The sequence below is a fragment of the Salvelinus alpinus genome, chromosome 11 (genome assembly GCF_045679555.1).
Source record: "Salvelinus alpinus chromosome 11, SLU_Salpinus.1, whole genome shotgun sequence".
NCBI classification, from domain to species: Eukaryota; Metazoa; Chordata; class Actinopteri; order Salmoniformes; family Salmonidae; genus Salvelinus; species Salvelinus alpinus.
In genome coordinates, this window is record NC_092096.1 from 21,168,748 (window position 1) to 21,188,532 (window position 19,785).

The following is a 19,785-nucleotide window of genomic DNA, read 5'->3' on the forward strand; positions in this document are numbered from 1 at the left end:
CTGGCACGGCCTCTGAGGCTCATGCTGGATCAATGGGCTTTGAGTGACTGAGACAAAGAGTGAACACACACACACACACACACACACACACACACACACACACACACACACACACACACACACACACACACACACACACACACACACACACACACACACACACACACACACACACACACACACACACACACACACACACACACACACACACACACACACACACATTACACAGGCACACACACATTACACAGGTACACACACAGGCACACACACATTACACAGGCACACACACAGGCACACACACATTACACATAAACAGGCACCTCCTCCAGCACAAATCCTTTAGGGACAGGGGTGGCTGGCGTCTGGACCTGCATTTCTGTGGGCTTGTAGGGGAGAGCCCTTAGTGACCAGTGTGTCACAGTGGACCAGACCCAGCTCTAGCCACAAACACAGGGCTTTGGCCAAACACCAACCCTGTTGGGTTTACTGTAAGACAGAAGCCTGGTCTGTAATCCCCCTCAGAATCCATTAAAACTACACGGCAATACAGCTAGCTAAGTCGCTTTTAATTACACTAGTGTAAAAGATGCCAAAACAGACGGACAAAGTGAGAGAACCCACTGAATTATAGTAGTTAGATTGAGAGGTAATCGTCAAGCTGTGGGCTGTGTGCAATTAGACATTATGCATTTAAAGTCACATCATTGAAAGAGTATATTTTTGGCTAAGAGATTTTTGCAATTAGGACCATAGCAGTCAGCCTTCTGTGGTCTCTGAATAGTACTGTTATGTTTCCTGCAATACAATCAAACATGTTCATGACAGTACCCTGAAAGACCTACAGAACATGTCCTCATACAGACTCCCAACCAGGCCAACGTTTCAATACCATGACAGTACCCTGAAAGACCTACAGAACATGTCCTCATACAGACTCTCAACCAGGCCAACGTTTCAATACCATGACAGTACTCTGAAAGACCTACAGAACATGTCCTCATACAGACTCAACCAGGCCAACGTTTCAATACCATGACAGCAGAAATAAAAACACAAGTAATACTATCACCTCCACAAACAGGAAGGTGAACTAGCAGACTCACCATGTGTGATTGACTCCTGGGGCTGACATTGATGTCCTCCACTTTCTCATTAGCTGGAAGAAGAAGAACAACAAAACAATTAAGTGTGAAACCTTCCCATAAGAAGAAGTGCCTAAACACACAGAGACCCTTCTGAGTTAGGGCACTTCTAGTCTAGTGGAGGAGCCCTTACAGAGCTCAGCGACAGGAGGAGCACGGATCTGTGTGTGTGTGTGTGTGTGTGTGTGTGTGTGTGTGTGTGTGTGTGTGTGTGTGTGTGTGTGTGTGTGTGTGTGTGTGTGTGTGTGTGTGTGTGTGTGTGTGTGTGTGTGTGTGTGTGCGTGCGTGCGTGCGTGCGTGCGTGCGCGTGTGTGTTTTTAGGAATGCCCCCTGCCCAACCACGGAGCAGTGAAAGTTTGGGGAAAGAAAAGTCTCTGCTAATTCATCAGCTGCTGCCTGAGTGTTACTGACGCGGGATCTCGGGCCATTGTCTGTTGTGGAGAGCAGGGGTAAAGTTTCAAGACAGCCCGGGAGGTGGAAAAAAGAGAGAGGCAGAGCATCAACACCAGCCTCTCTAGGCTAGCTAAAAGATACACATGGGAGACACATGGTTCAATAGAGCAGGACTAGTTTCCAGTCTGTGTGTAGTGGGCTGCCAGGGCTGGAGCTCCTCTCCTGACAGAGACCAGTTGGAAAGGAAGATAAAGCCTTTGTGTTCCGTCTAAATGCCTGCACCGTTACGTTTTATAGCTGGGTATATGGAGAGTTTCCCTCAGCCTAACAAGTGAGGTTAAGTCAGGAGTGTGTGTGTGTGTGTGTGTGTGTGTGTGTGTGTGTGTGTGTGTGTGTGTGTGTGTGTGTGTGTGTGTGTGTGTGTGTGTGTGTGTGTGTGTGTGTGTGTGTACATGTGTGTGGGTGTGCTTGTTTGCGTCTGTGCGTGTGTGTTTATATCAGTGCCTATGTGCGTGTGTGTTTGCGTCAGTGCCTGTGTGTGTGTGTTTATAACAGAGCCTGTGTGTGTGTGTGTGTGTGTGTTTGCGTTAGCACGTGTGTGTGTTTATATCAGTGCCTTTGTGTGTGTGTGTGTTTGCGTCAGTGAGTGTGTGTGTGTGTGTGTGTGTGTGTGTGTGTGTGTGTGTGTGTGTGTGTGTGTGTTCTCTCACCTATGATCTGGATGATTTCTGCCAGCAGAACTCCGTCAGCAATGTCTATGGTCAGGTCCTTGATGAGTCGAGGGCAGCCAGACTTGGTCAGGTAGTGGTTGGCCCAGTCTGTATAAATCTACAACATAGAGGACAATATGGGGTAAGGGTGGGATCTATAACTGTAGACAAAAAGAAAGGAGAGAGAGAGAGAGAGAGAGAGAGAGAGAGACCGATGGAAGCTGGCAGGATCTTCAGCTTTATCAGCGAGAGAGAGACATAAAAACAGAGAGAGACAGAGAAAGAGACAGAGACAGAGAGAGATATACAGAGAGCGAGAGATATACAGAGAGAGAGAGATACAGAGAGAGAAGAGAGAGAAATGCAGAGAGAGAAGAGAGAGAGAGAAAGAGAGAGACAGAGAGAGAGATAGATAGAGACAGAGAGAGAGAGAGAGAGAGAGAGAGGGAGACAGAAACGGAGAGAGAGCGAAAGAGAGAGAGAGAGAGCGAAAGAGACAGACAGAGCGAGAGAGAGCGAGAGCGAGAGAGAGAGGGAGAGAGTGAAAGTTCTACAAGTTGATCTGACTAATTTAAAGATGGGAAGCTTAGTGCTTGGCATTTCCTATTTGAGGTATGAGTCAGGTTTGTTTTAGTACCACGGTCACTGCTGACCTCGACCACACAGAATAACAAACACAGGCTTCCTTAGTCCTCCTATATCCCAGAATCAGACGGCCCAGTTCCATCTCAACATAAGTAGCACACAGCACACCAGTGAGTATTAACCAAACAGTGGATTCCCAATACATCTCTCCAACACAAACACAAATATTTGATCAAAGACAGACGCTTACAACATGAGGATGACTCGCTGGGTTTATGATCTCACTCTGCAGGACTGGGAAGGAGATCAGATCAGCCTTTTAAAGAAGAGATCCGACCTGCTACTAACGCATCACCAGCAGGACGTTTAACTGATGTTACTGTAGGTCTTGCAGTAGAATCCATAAACCAATTAGGACCAGGACGATGCCCGTATTGTTGTATCGTGGCTAGGAAACAAAACAGCAAACGGATTTAACTTCTTCAGGAAAACAGCCCTAATGATGGAAACAAACATCATTATGTTGTCATCCAGAATCACATTTATTTATGTGCTATAGCACACAATATTTTACATACAGCAGGTTTTTAAAGAACCAAAGAGCGGGTCTGCTTCGTGTTTTCATTTTTGCCATGGAAAAAAATATTGTGTTACTGGTATCGTCACGGCCCTCAAACCAATAGGTTGATTTGTTAGCAATGTACTGTACTGGTGATGGAAACTAACAGCTGCAGAGATTTTGACGAGGTCTGTTAGGGGGCATTACTTCTGCGGTTTATCCTTGCATTCCTACAACTCACTTCAGGCAGTCCCCTATCTATCTCGCTGCACACTCATTCTGAGGGGATCATCTTTTCATACTATCTATCCGCCTGCAGGAGGAGGGAACCACAGGGAGGGCAGGATGAACAAAAGTGTCTGCAGCGTTTTCAGAGCAGCGAGGCCGTGCGTTACTCATGGAAATACTCAGAGACAGACACATAAGGGCTCTTCTTCTTCTTCCCTGACAGACTTTATTTCCACTGGGTTCTCTGGGGGGTACTTTGAAAAAGGCGTACCTCAGGGGTCCGTTGTGGAGCCGCTCAAAGATGCCCACCCCCATACCAGAGCCTCACTCTCTTCTTGTTATCCTCAGATTCGAAAAAGCAAGAGGGCTGTTTTTTTTTCATATCCTACGTGTGTTTGTGCGAGGACTCAACCAGCATGAGGAATTTTCAATGTCAAAATTTGCTTAGAAATGCAAGGGCGTCTGTGGAGGGGTTTTGTCTGTGACTTTCAGACCACTGGTGGTCTACTAATAATGCCATTGACTGAAACTCAGTTAAAACAACTTCAATATCACCAAAGGAGCGGTTTTAAAAGGAACACTTGACAGAGAGATTAAAAGATGTACGTATATGCAGATTATAGGCACTTTGCATCTACCTTATGACATCCAGTGGCCGTTCCACTGGATGTCATAAGGTGAATGCACCAATTTGTAAGTCGCTCTGGATAAGAGCGTCTGCTAAATGACTTAAATGTAAATGTAAATACCAGCCTATGGTTCCCATTTCCCAGCAACTCCCTCATAAAAACCAAGCTCCTTATTAGGAAATTATCCCTTTTCCCCCCTCTGCCTCACACACTGCTCCCAATTAACGGTGTTTCTCTCTCTTTCAGGGAACGGGGCACGTATCCTTCAAAGACGCCTCCTTTCAAAGGTTTTGTCTGTTGTGGTTTTGTTCGCCGGCTTCTCTCTGATGAGGGAGGCATTAAAGAGAACCAGGGAGAGGCGGGAAGCACCTTCGTTAAACACACACACACACACACACACACACACACACACACACACACACACACACACACACACACACACACACACACACACACACACACACACACACACACACACACACACACACACACACACACACACACACACACACACACACACAGCACGTGTCGGAGTACAGTACACACACTCTTAAACCAGGTCCCACTAGGCCTCACCACCACTACTACCTGAGGGGGAACAACCACAGTGTGGAGAAAAGCCTCACATTCCGACACCTCTGGTCACGGAAGCCGCGGGAAATACTATGACGGCCGAGGGATATGGAGAACGGACTGGGTTCATCACATCTCTACTAATTGCTGCTACAGATAATACCAAGTATGCACCGGGGCGACCAGGGGCCGGGGTTTGGAATGCCAGGGGGGTACAGTAAGTGACAGAAACTTCCTCAAAGAGAGGAGCCTGCAGAGGAGGAAGGTGCTCTTTATCCTCTGCACCTCTGCAGCACCTCCCTCCCTCTCTTCCCCCTTTCCCAAAAAAAGAGTGAATCAGGAGAGTGCCGCATTGACACAATCACAGGGAGAGAGGGAGAGAGGGAGAGAGAGTTTCCTCTGCCAGGGATGTCTCTGGTAAAGGGGGAGTGTTCAGTCAGCTTTTTGACACGAGTGGAGAGACACGAGGGGGGGTGTGCCTCATCAAGACGGATTCAATTAAGTTCACCACAAGCCATTGTTTTGGTGAGAGAGAAACTGACTGCAACCGCATCTGTCAACTGGAGGAAACATTTGGAGTTGTTTGTTAGGGTTTTTCTGTCCAGCCAAACTTGAATTCCCACCGCCCAGCCAAACAAACAACATGCTCAACACTAGAATGAAATGGTGCTTATTCTCTAATGATGATCGTATAAACTGCATCACATTCAGAAATGTTGGAATAATTGACCATCTGAAAAGCTAGTGGGGCTCCATGGTGTTAAACTACATTCCACTATTCCTGCGCCACAAAATGGCCCCCTATGCCGTATAGTGCACTACTTTTGACCAGACCATATGGGCCTGCTCAAAAGAAGTGCACTAAATAGGGAATATGGTGCCATTTTGGGATACATCCTATGAAGTAAATGGGTCTGACAGAAAAGAGAAAATGATTACAAAGCAGTCTCTAAATCAGATAATGTCATGGAGGGAAAAAGTAAGGACACTGGTTCAAGGTGAATCTATACCCCTCAATGCATTCATTACAGCAAAGTTAGACAAACCAGCCCGTATGTGATCTGAACCTACACACAAACCACAACAACAGATTGACAAAGAACCTGCCTAGCAAACTTCTTTACTTCATCTCAAACTCAACTAGGCAGCCAGCCTGAACCTACCCTTGTCTGTGACACTGGTAAACATTAACAGCTCCTCATTCACTCTCCTCTTCCCTTTGTCTTCACTGTTGTTGCTATTCATTCGGTCTCTTTAAGCCCCTTAAATAGAGACTCACTGTTCAACATTTCGTGCGTCACTGTCTCAGTTTCCCTGACTCATTATTTTATTTTCTTGCTAACAGCTCTGACTTGCAATTCTATCCAGCTAACAAACGGTGTCGGGCAACGTCAGAACAAACACTGACTGGCAACGTCAGAACAAACACTGACTGGCAACGGCATGTCTAACAGAAGCCCTAACCTCAGCCGTGCCACTCTCAACGTTCATAGAGAATAATGACATCAGGACACACACACACACACACACACACACACACACACACACACACACACACACACACACACACACACACACACACACACACACACACACACACACACACACACACACACCTCTCACGGACATGCCCACACCCCCTTCTCCCTCCATCCAAGCTCCCCGGAGCAGTTACAACAACTATCTATTCTCCAGTGACGTTAGCTACAGAGCTACTGTGAGGCTAGCTACAGAGCTGTCAATGTACCTGTTATGAAGCCATCTCCCTCAGCGTCAGGCTCCTGTACAGATAAACAATCAGCTTTCACGCCAGTGTGAGAGTGCCCTGCGGCGAGCAGACTGCTTTACAGTCGGAGCACAATGCAGTGTCTATGGCTGCGCAGGTACTGCCGGCAACCTGCAGTGGCCCCTAAATACCTCCGGGGGGAGCCAGCCAGCTACCGAGGCGAGACAGAGCCTCAGGGCTTGAGGGACTGAAGCAGACCTGTCTGTGACTTTATACAGGCCAAGGGTATTCACTGTGCTGTGGAAGTCGAAGCAGTGGTCTTTTATCACTGATATGTGTAGCAGAGAAGGATGGCATTTAACACACGCACTCACAAACGCATGCACTCACAAACGCATGCACACACACACACACACACACACACACACACACACACACACACACACACACACACACACACACACACACACACACACACACACACTTAAACACACTCATTAACACCCAGTAGTTGATATGAGGACGAGGCCAAACATGACACTGAGGTGAAGACGGACATATGCACTCACGCACCTGCAAGCACGCTACACACCACAGCAATAGTATGTCCAACGCAACAATAGAAAATAGTGTACACAGGTTTGCTTATGTGCCATTGGATATCAGCCTGAGCCAGGCTTATTTAGCTGTTGTTGTTTCTCTCTGAGTTCATGGTAGTTTTACATTGGTACCACTAGTCTTCCCAGCACCACATGAGACAGACCAGAGATGAATGACATTATGGCAATGACTCCATAGTTTGTCAGGAGATTTGAGAGGAGGGCTGGGGGGGATAAAGAGAAGGAAGGGTTGTGTCTGGGGTTGTGTCTGGGGTTGTGTCTGTGTTGTGTCTGGGGTTGTGTGTGCACGTGGATCTCTCGGCGCCCCTCCATCAGACGTCAAATCCTAACGGGACCCTCCACAGTGGGGGGTGAATTTGGGGATTGTGGGTCCTCATTTCTGCGTCAATGGGATGGGTCACCCCCTGGCTGTTCAATGGGATGGGTCATCCCCCCATGGCTGTTCAATGGGATGGGTCACCCCCCTGGCTGTTCAGTGGGATGGGTCATCCCCCCATGGCTATTCAATGGGATGGGTCATCCCCCCCTGGCTGTTCAATGGGAAGGGTCACCACGTGGCTGTTCAAAGGGATGGGACACCCCCTGGCTGTTCAATGGGATGGGTCACCCCCTGGCTGTTCAATGGGATGGGTCACCCCCCTGGCTGTTCAATGGAATGGGTCATCCCCCCATGGCTGTTCAATGGGTTGGGTCACCCCCTGGCTGTTCAATGAGATGTGTCACCCCCTGGCTACTCCCACAGGTTAGCTAAGGAGGTAAAGCTGTCAGTGTGTGTTACCTATGTGTGTGTTGGCTTCTGGCTGTACCCCTGTCCCTTTACTACAGCTGAACACCCCCCCCCCTCTCTCCCTCCCTCCCCTCTCTCTGCCGTCTATCGCTCTCTCCTTTCCATCTCTCTCTCCTTTCCATCTCTCTCTCCTTTCCATCTCTCTCTCCCTCCCTCCCTCTCTCTCCCTCCCTCCCTCCCTCTCCCCCTCTCTCCCTCCCCCTACAGGCAGGTCACAGTCGTCTAGACACAGACAGAGAGAGAGAATTGTCTGGCTAACAGAGAACATGACAAATGTCCCCCTCTCTCGGGGTCTGAGGGTTCTGCTGACATGATCACTGGTGACATGGTGTGAAGGTTGCAGCGACCTCCTAGCCTAAGTCACAAATGGCACCCTATTCCCTATATAGTGCACTATTTTCTATCAGAGCCCTATTGACCCTTATCAAAAGTATTGCACTATAGGGAACCATTTGGGTCTCAGATCTTGCCTCCTTGAACAGAGTGGTACTCAGTGACAAAGCGAAACACAACAGTCTTGATTTGGTTTACTGTTCCCTCTTAAAACAGTTAGTGGCTAATAGCTGGTACAGTATCTCATCAATACAGTCAAGGGAGTGTGTAGTTATTGCAATGGGACTGGGATCAATATCCACATTAGAGACCACCTACACTGATCTACACTGTATTAGAACATGATTGGATAGTAACCGACTGCTATTAGTGAATCGAGCACCAAGGAGTGACTGACAATGCAGTCTATGGGTAGTCTATGGGTAGTCTATGGGTAGTCTATGGGTAGTCTATGAGTAGTCTATGGGCAGTCTATGGGTAGTCTATGGGTAGTCTATGGGTAGTCTATGGGCAGTCTATGGGCAGTCTATGGGTAGTCTATGGGCAGTCTATGGGCAGTCTATGGGTAGTCTATGGGCAGTCTATGGGCAGTCTATGGGCAGTCTATGAGCAGTCTATGGGCAGTCTATGGGTAGTCTATGAGCAGTCAATGGGCAGTCAATGGGCAGTCTATGGGCAGTCTATGGGCAGTCTATGGGCAGTCTATGGGTAGTCTGTGGGCAGTCTATGGGCAGTCTATGGGCAGTCTATGGGCAGTCTATGGGCAGTCTATGGGCAGTCTATGGGCAGTCTATGTGCAGTCTATGGGCAGTCTATGGGCCCTGGTCTATAGGCTGCCATTAGAGACTCAGCATTACTCTGAGCCGATACAGTCAAGGGGCTCTGACCACCCAGTTCTTATACAGGGTAATTGTATTTGAGGCTTGATTATATATAGGCATCTCGCTGCAATGTTACCATGAACCCTGGGGACCTGAGCCTCAGCAGTAGTACATGGAGATTGAATGAAAAGAGGTACCATTCACACTCCCATCAAAAATCCAAGCCTGGCAAAGAGACAATTCCTGTATAATTAAGCTCTACATAAAAACTGCATAAACTTGAGAGTGATGAGACCATAAAGTCAATGCACTATGATGAACCTTCCTCAGAGAGCGTCTTTGTCAAGAACGGCGAAGTCAGGATTGGGAGCGATCAAGTGATCGACAGAAAAAAAACGCCCTGTCAGAAATCCCCCAAGACCAGAACGGACCGTGAATCCAAGTTGGACGGGGCCAGGAGAGACATCCTTCCCAATGGAAGGCCTTTCCACTGTTAACCTGTATAGACTACTGTTAACCTGTATAGACTACTGTTAACCTGTATAGACTACTGTTAACCTGTATAGACTACTGTTAACCTGTATAGACTAATGTTAACCTGTATAGACTACTGTTAACCTGTATAGACTACTGTTAACCTGTATAGACTACTGTTAACCTGTATAGACTACTGTTAACCTGTATAGACTACTGTTAACCTGTATAGACTACTGTTAACCTGTACATACTACTGTTAACCTGTACAGACTAACGTTAACCTATACAGACTACTGTTAACCTGTATAGACTACTGTTAACCTGTATAGATTACTGTTAACCTGTATAGACTACTGTTAACCTGTATAGACTACTGTTAACCTGTATAGACTACTGTTAACCTGTATAGACTACTGTTAACCTGTATAGACTACTGTTAACCTGTACAGACTACTGTTAACCTGTATAGACTACTGTTAACCTGTACAGACTACTGTTAACCTGTATAGACTACTGTTAACCTGTACAGACTACTGTTAACCTGTATAGACTACTGTTAACCTGTATAGACTACTGTTAACCTGTATAGACTAATGTTAACCTGTATAGACTAATGTTAACCTGTACATACTACTGTTAACCTGTACATACTAACGTTAACCTGTACAGACTACTGTTAACCTGTATAGACTACTGTTAACCTGTATAGATTACTGTTAACCTGTACAGACTACTGTTAACCTGTATAGACTACTGTTAACCTGTATAGACAACTGTTAACCTGTATAGACTACTGTTAACCTGTACAGACTACTGTTAACCTGTATAGACTACTGTTAACCTGTATAGACAACTGTTAACCTGTATAGACTACTGTTGACCTGTACAGACTACTGTTAACCTGTACAGACTACTGTTAACCTGTATAGACTACTGTTAACCTGTATAGACAACTGTTAACCTGTATAGACAACTGTTAACCTGTATAGACTACTGTTGACCTGTACAGACTACTGTTAACCTGTACAGACTACTGTTAACCTGTATAGACTACTGTAAACCTGTATAGACTACTGTTAACCTGTATAGATTACTGTTAACCTGTACAGACTACTGTTAACCTGTATAGACTACTGTTAACCTGTATAGACAACTGTTAACCTGTATAGACTACTGTTGACCTGTACAGACTACTGTTAACCTGTATAGACTACTGTTAACCTGTATAGACTACTGTTAACCTGTATAGACTACTGTTAACCTGTATAGACTACTCCCATGGGCATGACACATCTTCAAACCCCCATTTTCTCAGAGAAACTCTCACTATCTTGTCTTCAGAGGAGAGTGGGCATCCTATTCCACACAATCAGACTATGTAAGTGTCCCAAATGGCACCCTATCCCTATATAGTGCACTACTTTTGACCAAGGCCCATAGGGCAGCATCTCTCCACAGCAATATATATTTTTGGGGGCGCAACCTTTGAATAGGTCCATAGTGAAGTGAACACCTTCTTAACCACACCAACTGTCAATCATTGCTGAGGCTGTGTGTGTTCCAAAAAATTGGTCAGGCCCCGACTTGGTCGGTTTGAAAACGGATCTGTCCAATCATATCGAGGGGCGGCGGAGTTTGGTTTGTGTTTGATTCTGGCAAATCACAGACGCACATTCCTGGTGGATCTAGGTGATTTTCACTTAGACCTGATGAAGCCATCTCGCTCTGAAGGAATGTCAGTTGGAATTCCCAGAATGTCATGAACTGTGCTTAACTTATCTGAATCCCTCCCTCCCTCCCTCCCTCCCTCCCTCCCTCCCTCCCTCCCTCCCTCCCTCCCTCCCTCCCTCCCTCCCTCCCTCTCTACAAGTAAGGTCTGATCTACAAAGCTGCTGTAGTGTATTTACCCTTTCCTTGAGGATTTATCAAGCTTTTATTTAGGTCTAATTTGTACAATCTTGACTTCGTCAGTCTCAAAATATTTGAATGTGCGGTCAAAAAGACACACGTAAGCTTTGATTAATATTCCCAAAGTACATATCTGGCACGCCAGTCCCTCATTTCGGGAAAACCCTGAGTGGGAGAGAATAAAATAATTGCATGGCGGGATGCAGTTTGGATGGATTCTGTTGTTGGATGCGCTCACGCACGTCAATCAAGGATTCTCTCAGTACTGCAAGCTGACGCAAGGATGGACATGGGCCAGGAAGGGGGGCCGAGGGGAGACAAATGGTGGATCACTGCGACCCAAAAAGCATATTTTCCTTATCTAGTGCACCAGGGTCCATAAGGCTCTGGTCTAAAGTAGTGCACTAGATAGGACATAGGATGCCATTTGGGATACATCCTGAGAATGACAGCCTCATATCAGACAGCAATTAAGCAGCTCGGTCGTGGAGCGATGACAACTCCTGCTGGCGCATCACTTCTCAGCTAGAGTCAGGCAGTCTCTCACTAACGCTAGCCCTCCTCATCACACCACCAGTCAGCCAGTCAGTCAGTCAGCCAACCAGTCAGTCAGTCAGTCAGCAATTCAGTCAGTCAGCGATTCAGTCAGTCTCTCACTAACGCTACCACTCCTCATCACACCACCAGCCAGCCAGTCAGTCAGTCAGCCAACCAGTCAGTCAGTCAGTCAGCAATTCAGTCAGTCAGCGATTCAGTCAGTCTCTCACTAACGCTACCACTCCTCATCACACCACCAGCCAGCCAGTCAGTCAGTCAGCCAACCAGTCAGTCAGTCAGTCAGTCAACCAGTCAGTCTCTCACTAATGCTACCCCTCCTCATCACACCACCAGTCAGCCAGTCAGTCAGTCAGCCAACCAGTCAGTCAGTCAACCAGTCAGTCAGTCAGTCAGTCTCTCACTAACACTACCCCTCCTCATCACACCACCAGTCAGTCAGTCAGCCAACCAGTCAGTCAGTCAGTCAGTCAGTCAGTCAGTCAGCAATTCAGTCAGTCAGCGATTCAGTCAGTCTCTCACTAACACTACCCCTCCTCATCACACCACCACAGTCAGTCAGCCAACCAGTCAGTCAGTCAGTCAGTCAGCAATTCAGTCAGTCAGCGAATCAGTCAATCTCTCACTAACACTACCCCTCCTCATCACACCACCAGTCAGCCAGTCAGTCAGTCAGCCAACCAGTCAGTCAGTCAGTCAGTCAGTCAGCCAACCAGTCAGTCAGTCAGTCAGTCAGTCAGCGAATCAGTCAGTCTCTCACTAACGCTACCCCTCCTCATCACACCACCAGTCAGCCAGTCAGTCAGTCAGCCAACCAGTCAGTCAGTCAGTCAGTCAGCAATTCAGTCAGTCAGCGAATCAGTCAATCTCTCACTAACACTACCCCTCCTCATCACACCACCAGTCAGCCAGTCAGTCAGTCAGCCAACCAGTCAGTCAGTCAGCCAGCCAGTCAGTCAGTCAGTCAGTCAGTCAGTCAGCGAGTCAGTCAGTCAGCGAATCAGTCAGTCTCTCACTAACGCTACCCCTCCTCATCACACCACCAGTCAGCCAGTCAGTCAGTCAGCCAACCAGTCAGTCAGCGAGTCAGTCAGTCAGCGAATCAGTCAGTCTCTCACTAATGCTACTCCTCCTCATCACACCACCAGTCAGCCAGTCAGTCAGCCAACCAACCAACCCAACAGTCAGTCAGTCAGTCAGTCAGCCAATCAGTCAGTCTCTCACTAACACTACCCCTCCTCATCACACCACCAGTCAGCCAACCACAGTCAGTCAGTCAGCGAGTCAGTCAGTCAGTCAGCGAGTCAGTCAGTCAGTGAATCAGTCAGTCTCTCACTAACACTACCCCTCCTCATCACACCACCAGTCAGTCAGCCAGCCAGTCAGTCAGTCAGTCAGCCAGTCTTTCTCACTAACACTACCCCTCCTCATCACACCACCAGTCAGCCAACCAGTCAGTCAGTCAGCGAGTCAGTCAGTCAGTCAGCGAGTCAGTCAGTCAGTGAATCAGTCAGTCTCTCACTAACGCTACCCCTCCTCATCACACCACCAGTCAGCCAGTCAGTCAGTCTTTCTCACTAACGCTACCCCTCCTCATCACACCACCAGTCAGCCAGTCAGTCAGTCAGTCATTCTCACTAACACTACCCCTCCTCATCACACCACCAGTCAGTCAGTCAGTCAGTCAGTCAGTCAGAGTGAGAATGAGTGAGAAGACAGAAGAACTCGCTGGGAGAGAGTGAGACACAGACAGAGACAGATTTAAGTTGAGCTCGTCTCTCACTATCCTGCTTCCAATTTGCACAGCTAGAATAATAAACAAGCACTGACACGTGGGATACAGCAGCTCCCTGAGAGACTAAAGCACTGACACGTGGGCTACAGCAGCTCCCTGAGAGACTCAAGCACTGACACGTGGGCTACAGCAGCTCCCTGAGAGACTCAATCACTGACACGTGGGCTACAGCAGCTCCCTGAGAGACTCAAGCACTGACACGTGGGCTACAGCAGCTCCCTGAGAGACTCAAGCACTGACACGTGGGCTACAGCAGCTCCCTGAGAGACTCAAGCACTGACACGTGGGCTACAGCAGCTCCCTGAGAGACTCAAGCACTGACACGTGGGCTACAGCAGCTCCCTGAGAGACTCAATCACTGACACGTGGGCTACAGCAGCTCCCTGAGAGACTCAAGCACTGACACGTGGGCTAAAGCAGCTCCCTGAGAGACTCAAGCACTGACACGTGGGCTACAGCAGCTCCCTGAGAGACTCAAGCACTGACACGTGGGCTACAGCAGCTCCCTGAGAGACTCAAGCACTGACACATGGGCTACAGCAGCTCCCTGAGAGACTCAAGCACTGACACGTGGGCTACAGCAGCTCCCTGAGAGACTCAAGCACTGACACGTGGGCTACAGCAGCTCCCTGAGAGACTCAAGCACTGACACGTGGGCTACAGCAGCTCCCTGAGAGACTCAAGCACTGACACATGGGCTACAGCAGCTCCCTGAGAGACTCAAGCACTGACACGTGGGCTACAGCAGCTCCCTGAGAGACTCAAGCACTGACACGTGGGCTACAGCCGCTCCCTGAGAGACTCAAGCACTGACACGTGGGCTACAGCAGCTCCCTGAGAGACTCAAGGAGAAGGGGATGCATTATGCATCTGTTATGGGTGATGACTGATCTGTAGCTTTTTCTACATGCTACAGAATCTCACAGACCATACACACACACAACACACACACACAAAAACACACACGCTGTGTATTCGTAAGTTTATGACTTGTGCTTATAGTGTGTGTGTGGGTGTGTGTCACCACACCATGGTTACCGCAGTGTGCAGGTCTGAGGCAGTGTCTGGCTTGCAGGCCACAGGCTGTGATGTCACTTTGGCAAAGGACACAACCCCGCCCTGACAGAGAGAGAGTGAGGCGGCTAGGGGCCTTGACAAGCTAGGGCTACGTCCCAAATGGCTTTTCCCTTCATAGTGCACTACATTTGACCAGGGCCTATGGTGGTCTGGTCGAGAGTAGAGCACTATAGAGGGAACAGGGTGCCATTTGGGACACTGCCTTGTTGAACATATTTTTGGCCGCCCCGCCTCTCGCCTCTCTTAAATGACAGGTTCAGCTGGCTGTGACATCTCGTTAGGTTACCGAGATCTTGGTTACGATTCGCCACTGTCTCGCTGTGAGTCACAATGTGTTTTCGTTTTTGTCAACTCGCTCGTCAAAAAACAAACGCAATACTTATCAACTGGCTGCCAGGTTGGCTCTGTCAGACAGAGATAACACAGGGGTCGATAACAGTGAGACGAGAAGGCTCGCTGATTCAAAATGGAGGGGAGACTATTGAAGCTAAATTCCAAGCAGAAATGTCCGCAAAGGAGACCATCGGAAACATTGGTGTAATGAGCTGTCAGCTGTAGAATAACAAACGATATACAGCACACTGTCATGTATCCTATCCTCATCCTATCAAAGTGACATTCCTAATTATTGGCCTTCATATTGTGGTACACAAAGTGTTCCTGCTTCAAAGCCACTCGTCTACTGCGGGTGCTCCTCTTTACAAGCGTTCCGACGCTTCAGACTGACACTCTGCTATTCAAGGATTCCTCAGAGCTCTGTAATCAGCGGTCCATGTGCCGAGAGACCGGACCAGCATCCCAAATGGCCCCCTATTCCCTATATAGGGCCCAAAGGGCTTTGGGCAAAAGTAGTGCCCTATATATTAGGAATAGGATGCCATTGAGTGCCATTTGGGATGCAGCTCTGGAAGTTCCTCCCCCCCACAAATCAATTAGGACGGGCGAGAGAAACATAAACAAGCAAACGTTTGATTAGTGGTCCCTGATTCACACAGAGGCCTGCTGCTGCCAGACTCTGACACACAGCCAGAGATAGGTCCCTGATTCACACAGAGGCCTGCTGCCAGAGATAGACAAGTGGACACACACAGGCCCGTAAATACACATATCCTGATCATCACGGTATACCTTTTCACCCTCCAAAAGTCCCAAACCATCCAAAATAAAACCTCTAGTATAACAACTGAGTCATGCAGGAGTCATAAAATCATTCAACAAGACCTAGGCCACAACCACTGACCTGCAAAGTACTGTTGGAGCCATTAGAGAACATGACATATGAGCTGTATGGGTGTGATTCACTGTGTTTTTGTATCAGGACGTGATTAGTCACACTTCCTGGTATTGTTAGAATGGTTAGAAATGATCAAATCAAAGGGGTGAGTCAGATCCTGGGGTTGACTCGCTCACAGTACACTTTGACCTGTACCGTGACCTGGCATCTCAGCAACGTGCCCACACACCACATTCCCTCCATCTCTCCATTTCTATGTCATTCTATTCCTCCCTTTGTCCCCCTCTCCCTTTCTCTTTTCATTTCAAATAAACCCTGAAATGAATGTGACCCTGGTCTCCCTTTCTTCCTCTGGCATTTATTAAGAAGGTCTGCCATTCCATGTGCTGCCTCCCTCCCATCGCCCAGCTGGGGTGTCCTGAACTTGGGCCGGCCCCTCCTGGGATCCTCTCTGAAGGGTTTAAGCCCCCAACCCCCAACCCCCTGGGACTTCTGCTACACCCCCCAAATGTCAACACCTTGGCCTGTCACAGGGATCATCCCTCTCACAGAAGTACTGAGGTGGGTTAAGGAAATCTGTCCAAAGCCCACTGGTTGGCAACATCTGCCCGACAGCACAGAGTTCCATTGGCAGTTAGAGCAATGATGTAGTTAATGACAATGTTACCCCTGAATATCAATGACATAATGATTTGTGGAGAGCTGGGAGGTTGTAGGCTCTGGCCGTGTAAAGCTAACACCACGACAGACGTTTCTGTAGGATTGTATAATTGATACAGTGTAATTAGCCAAGCAGGAATGTTTTAGGTTTGATTAAACGTCACCTCTTTCAATGTGATATTTCTGGGACGAATTTAGCCTCTGATCTGATCGTTTTATTTGCCGGGCATTACTCGTCTTCTATTTGAATCAATCTGCGTTGTTATCTGGTCAGCGAAAGTGAAACGGTTGGATTAAGGAGGGTTTGATGTGGAGCTTCGGCTAGACTGTCTGGAGCCTGATCTCTGTCACAGCAACACCTCCAACATCTCCAGACAGACGCATTACCACCTGCAGCCAGCAGAGAGCGCCACCACACTAACACTGCCTCAACCCCAGTCCCAGTCCCAGTCCCAGTCCCAGTCCGAGCCCCAGTCCCAGTCCCAGTCCCAGCCCCAGTCCCAGCCCCAGTCCCAGCCCCAGCCCCAGTCCCAGCCCCAGCCCCAGTCCCAGCCCCAGCCCCAGTCCCAGCCCCAGCCCCAGTCCCAGCACCAGCCCCAGTCCCAGCCCCAGTCCCAGCCCCAGTCCCAGTCCCAGCAACAGAATCAATGGAATTTGTTTCACCAGAACTGAAGAAGACGTGAATGAAAAGAGGGGGGCTGGAAAAAAGGGAGAAGATGCTGAGTCACTCAGTCCTCAAGAGTGGTTTGAGAGTGAAAGCACCAGACAGTCCACCTCAAAGAGAGATCGGCTGTAATTGTAATGTGGTAGAATCTTTGGTGGGTTATGAGGCATACTTCCCTGTTGCTCCGAGCCATAAACTATAAACAGACTCTCCTGACCCTAGCCCTGGGCTGCTGAGGAGCGCTAGGGGACGGCCATCACTTATCCTCAGCTGTCTGGGAGAGCGTCTAAGCCAGAGTTGAACCCCATAACCTCTACCCCCCCTCCCCCTCATCTCACTCGCCCAGATCACATGACATGGGCTCATCCACCATGCTACTAGGTGAAGTTTCCCCTAGGTACAGATCTAGGATCAGCTTCCCCTCCCCCAATCCTAACCTTAACCATTCATGGGGAAATGTAAAACTGACCCAAGATCAGCGTCTAGGGACAACTAAAGCCCCATCCACCACACATAGTCCACAACAGGAATAGGTGGGACATTACTCATCCTCCAGGCTGGCAGACAAGCAAGCTGGGAGAGGCCGGGGGGTCAAGCTGAGATTCTGACACTGTGCTAGGGGGGGATCTGAGCAAGTGTCCTGGAGGGGATCCGATGTCTTATTGATTGGCTGGCACTCCTGTCACCAAGGACAAAGGGAGTGTTTGACCCTGTCTCGCCTCAGCCAGACAGGCATCTTCCTTCACTGTCATCACCTCATGCTCCACGCATAACAACAGTGTACTAAAACACAAGCTATACAAAAGCTATAACCTCTATATAACGTCAATTACCACATTAAAAAACCTGCCTGTCAAACCTTAGAACTGTGGGCTATGTTGATGTTGCTATGTGTGAGCCTGTGATACCTTCATTTCCCTCTGGAAATCAATTAAGTTCAAATCAAAACAAAAAAATATAATCCAATTAAATATGTTGGCAGCAATTTACCAGCAGAGGGACCTGCAGACCAGGACAAACAGGCCCGCTTGTTTTAAAATGTACTTTATCCTGTGTTACTGCTAATCCTCCCCTCCCCAGTGTTAACCCAGGATCTTCTGGTAGAGTAATCCTCCATCCCCAGTGTTAACCCAGGATCTTCTGGTAGAGTGATCCTCCCCAGTGTTAACCCAGGATATTCTGGAAGAGTGATCCTCCCCAGTGTTAACCCAGGATATTCTGGAAGAGTGATCCTCCCCAGTGTTAACCCAGGATATTCTGGAAGAGTGATCCTCCCCAGTGTTAACCCAGGATATTCTGGAAGAGTGATCCTCCCCAGTGTTAACCCAGGATATTCTGGAAGAGTGATCCTCCCCAGTGTTAACCCAGGATCTTCTGGTAGAGTGATCCTCCCCAGTGTTAACCCAGGATATTCTGGAAGAGTAATCCTCCCCAGTGTTAACTCAGGATATTCTGGAAGAGTGAAGACAAAGCCCTGGGCTAAGAGAGAGAGGCTAGCTGAGCTGTATCACCACAGGATTCACTCATCCACACCGACACAATTGGCACCCTATTCCCATAGGGCTCTGGTCAAAAGAAGTGCACTACATAGGGAATAGGGTGCCATTTGGGATGCCCCCTTACTGACTTACTGTACAGAACACAGTGGCTAGAACACACAGGGAGGCACGTCAGTGTATCGGCTAGATGAGTGACATCTCAGTTTGTATTGTATTAGTATAACATATACATGTAAAATAGTACTATCATGCCAGGTCTTCTAACAGACAGTGATAATACATTCAGACCATTTCTTTGTAAAGAAAGTGACACATAAAAACTTAAATATAGGCTATCAAATGGTGAAATTAGATCCATGGAAATCATGAGCAAAAAGACCAGGGAAAAAATTATAATTCTCTCTGACTAAACTGAAATACGATTTCAGAACTTCCAGCAACAAGTTTATGTAATCTGGGTGCCACCAAAGGGTTAAACCACCATGTAAAAAAGGGGTTAAATAGCACTGCGGTTAACAGCGCTGGTTGTATGTATCAGGTGTGACATTTACTGTAAGAGCCGTGTGGATGTGCAAAACATCTGCTCTGAGTCAGCTGTGACGCGGCGTGAGTCACGGACATGTGAGTGACGTTCACCACCTGGTGTTTCTGTTTGTGTTTCTCTAATAGAGGGGCAGGGGCTCTCGCTGAACTGCACCCAGACAGACCCTCATTCCAGCCCAGTGTGTCACTGCTCTGCTCCCCTTCCTCTCTCCCTCTGCTCTGTAATCTGGAACCATGTGACCTGGCACAATGGCTAGCTCCCTC

The 19,785-nt window shown here is 48.1% G+C and overlaps 1 protein-coding gene across 6 annotated transcripts in view; it reads right to left on the minus strand.

The window, feature by feature from the left end:
* Window positions 1-19,785, minus strand: part of nav3 (neuron navigator 3) — a 234,014-nt gene that overhangs the window by 155,430 nt on the left and 58,799 nt on the right. For all 6 annotated transcript variants that reach the window (XM_071332043.1, XM_071332044.1, XM_071332047.1 and 3 more), the window contains exons 2-3: window positions 2,249-2,366; window positions 1,107-1,159 (exon numbers count right to left, since the gene is read on the minus strand). In XM_071332043.1, the coding sequence (XP_071188144.1) occupies window positions 1,107-1,159; window positions 2,249-2,366 (171 nt within the window). The remainder of the gene's footprint in view (window positions 1-1,106; window positions 1,160-2,248; window positions 2,367-19,785) is intronic.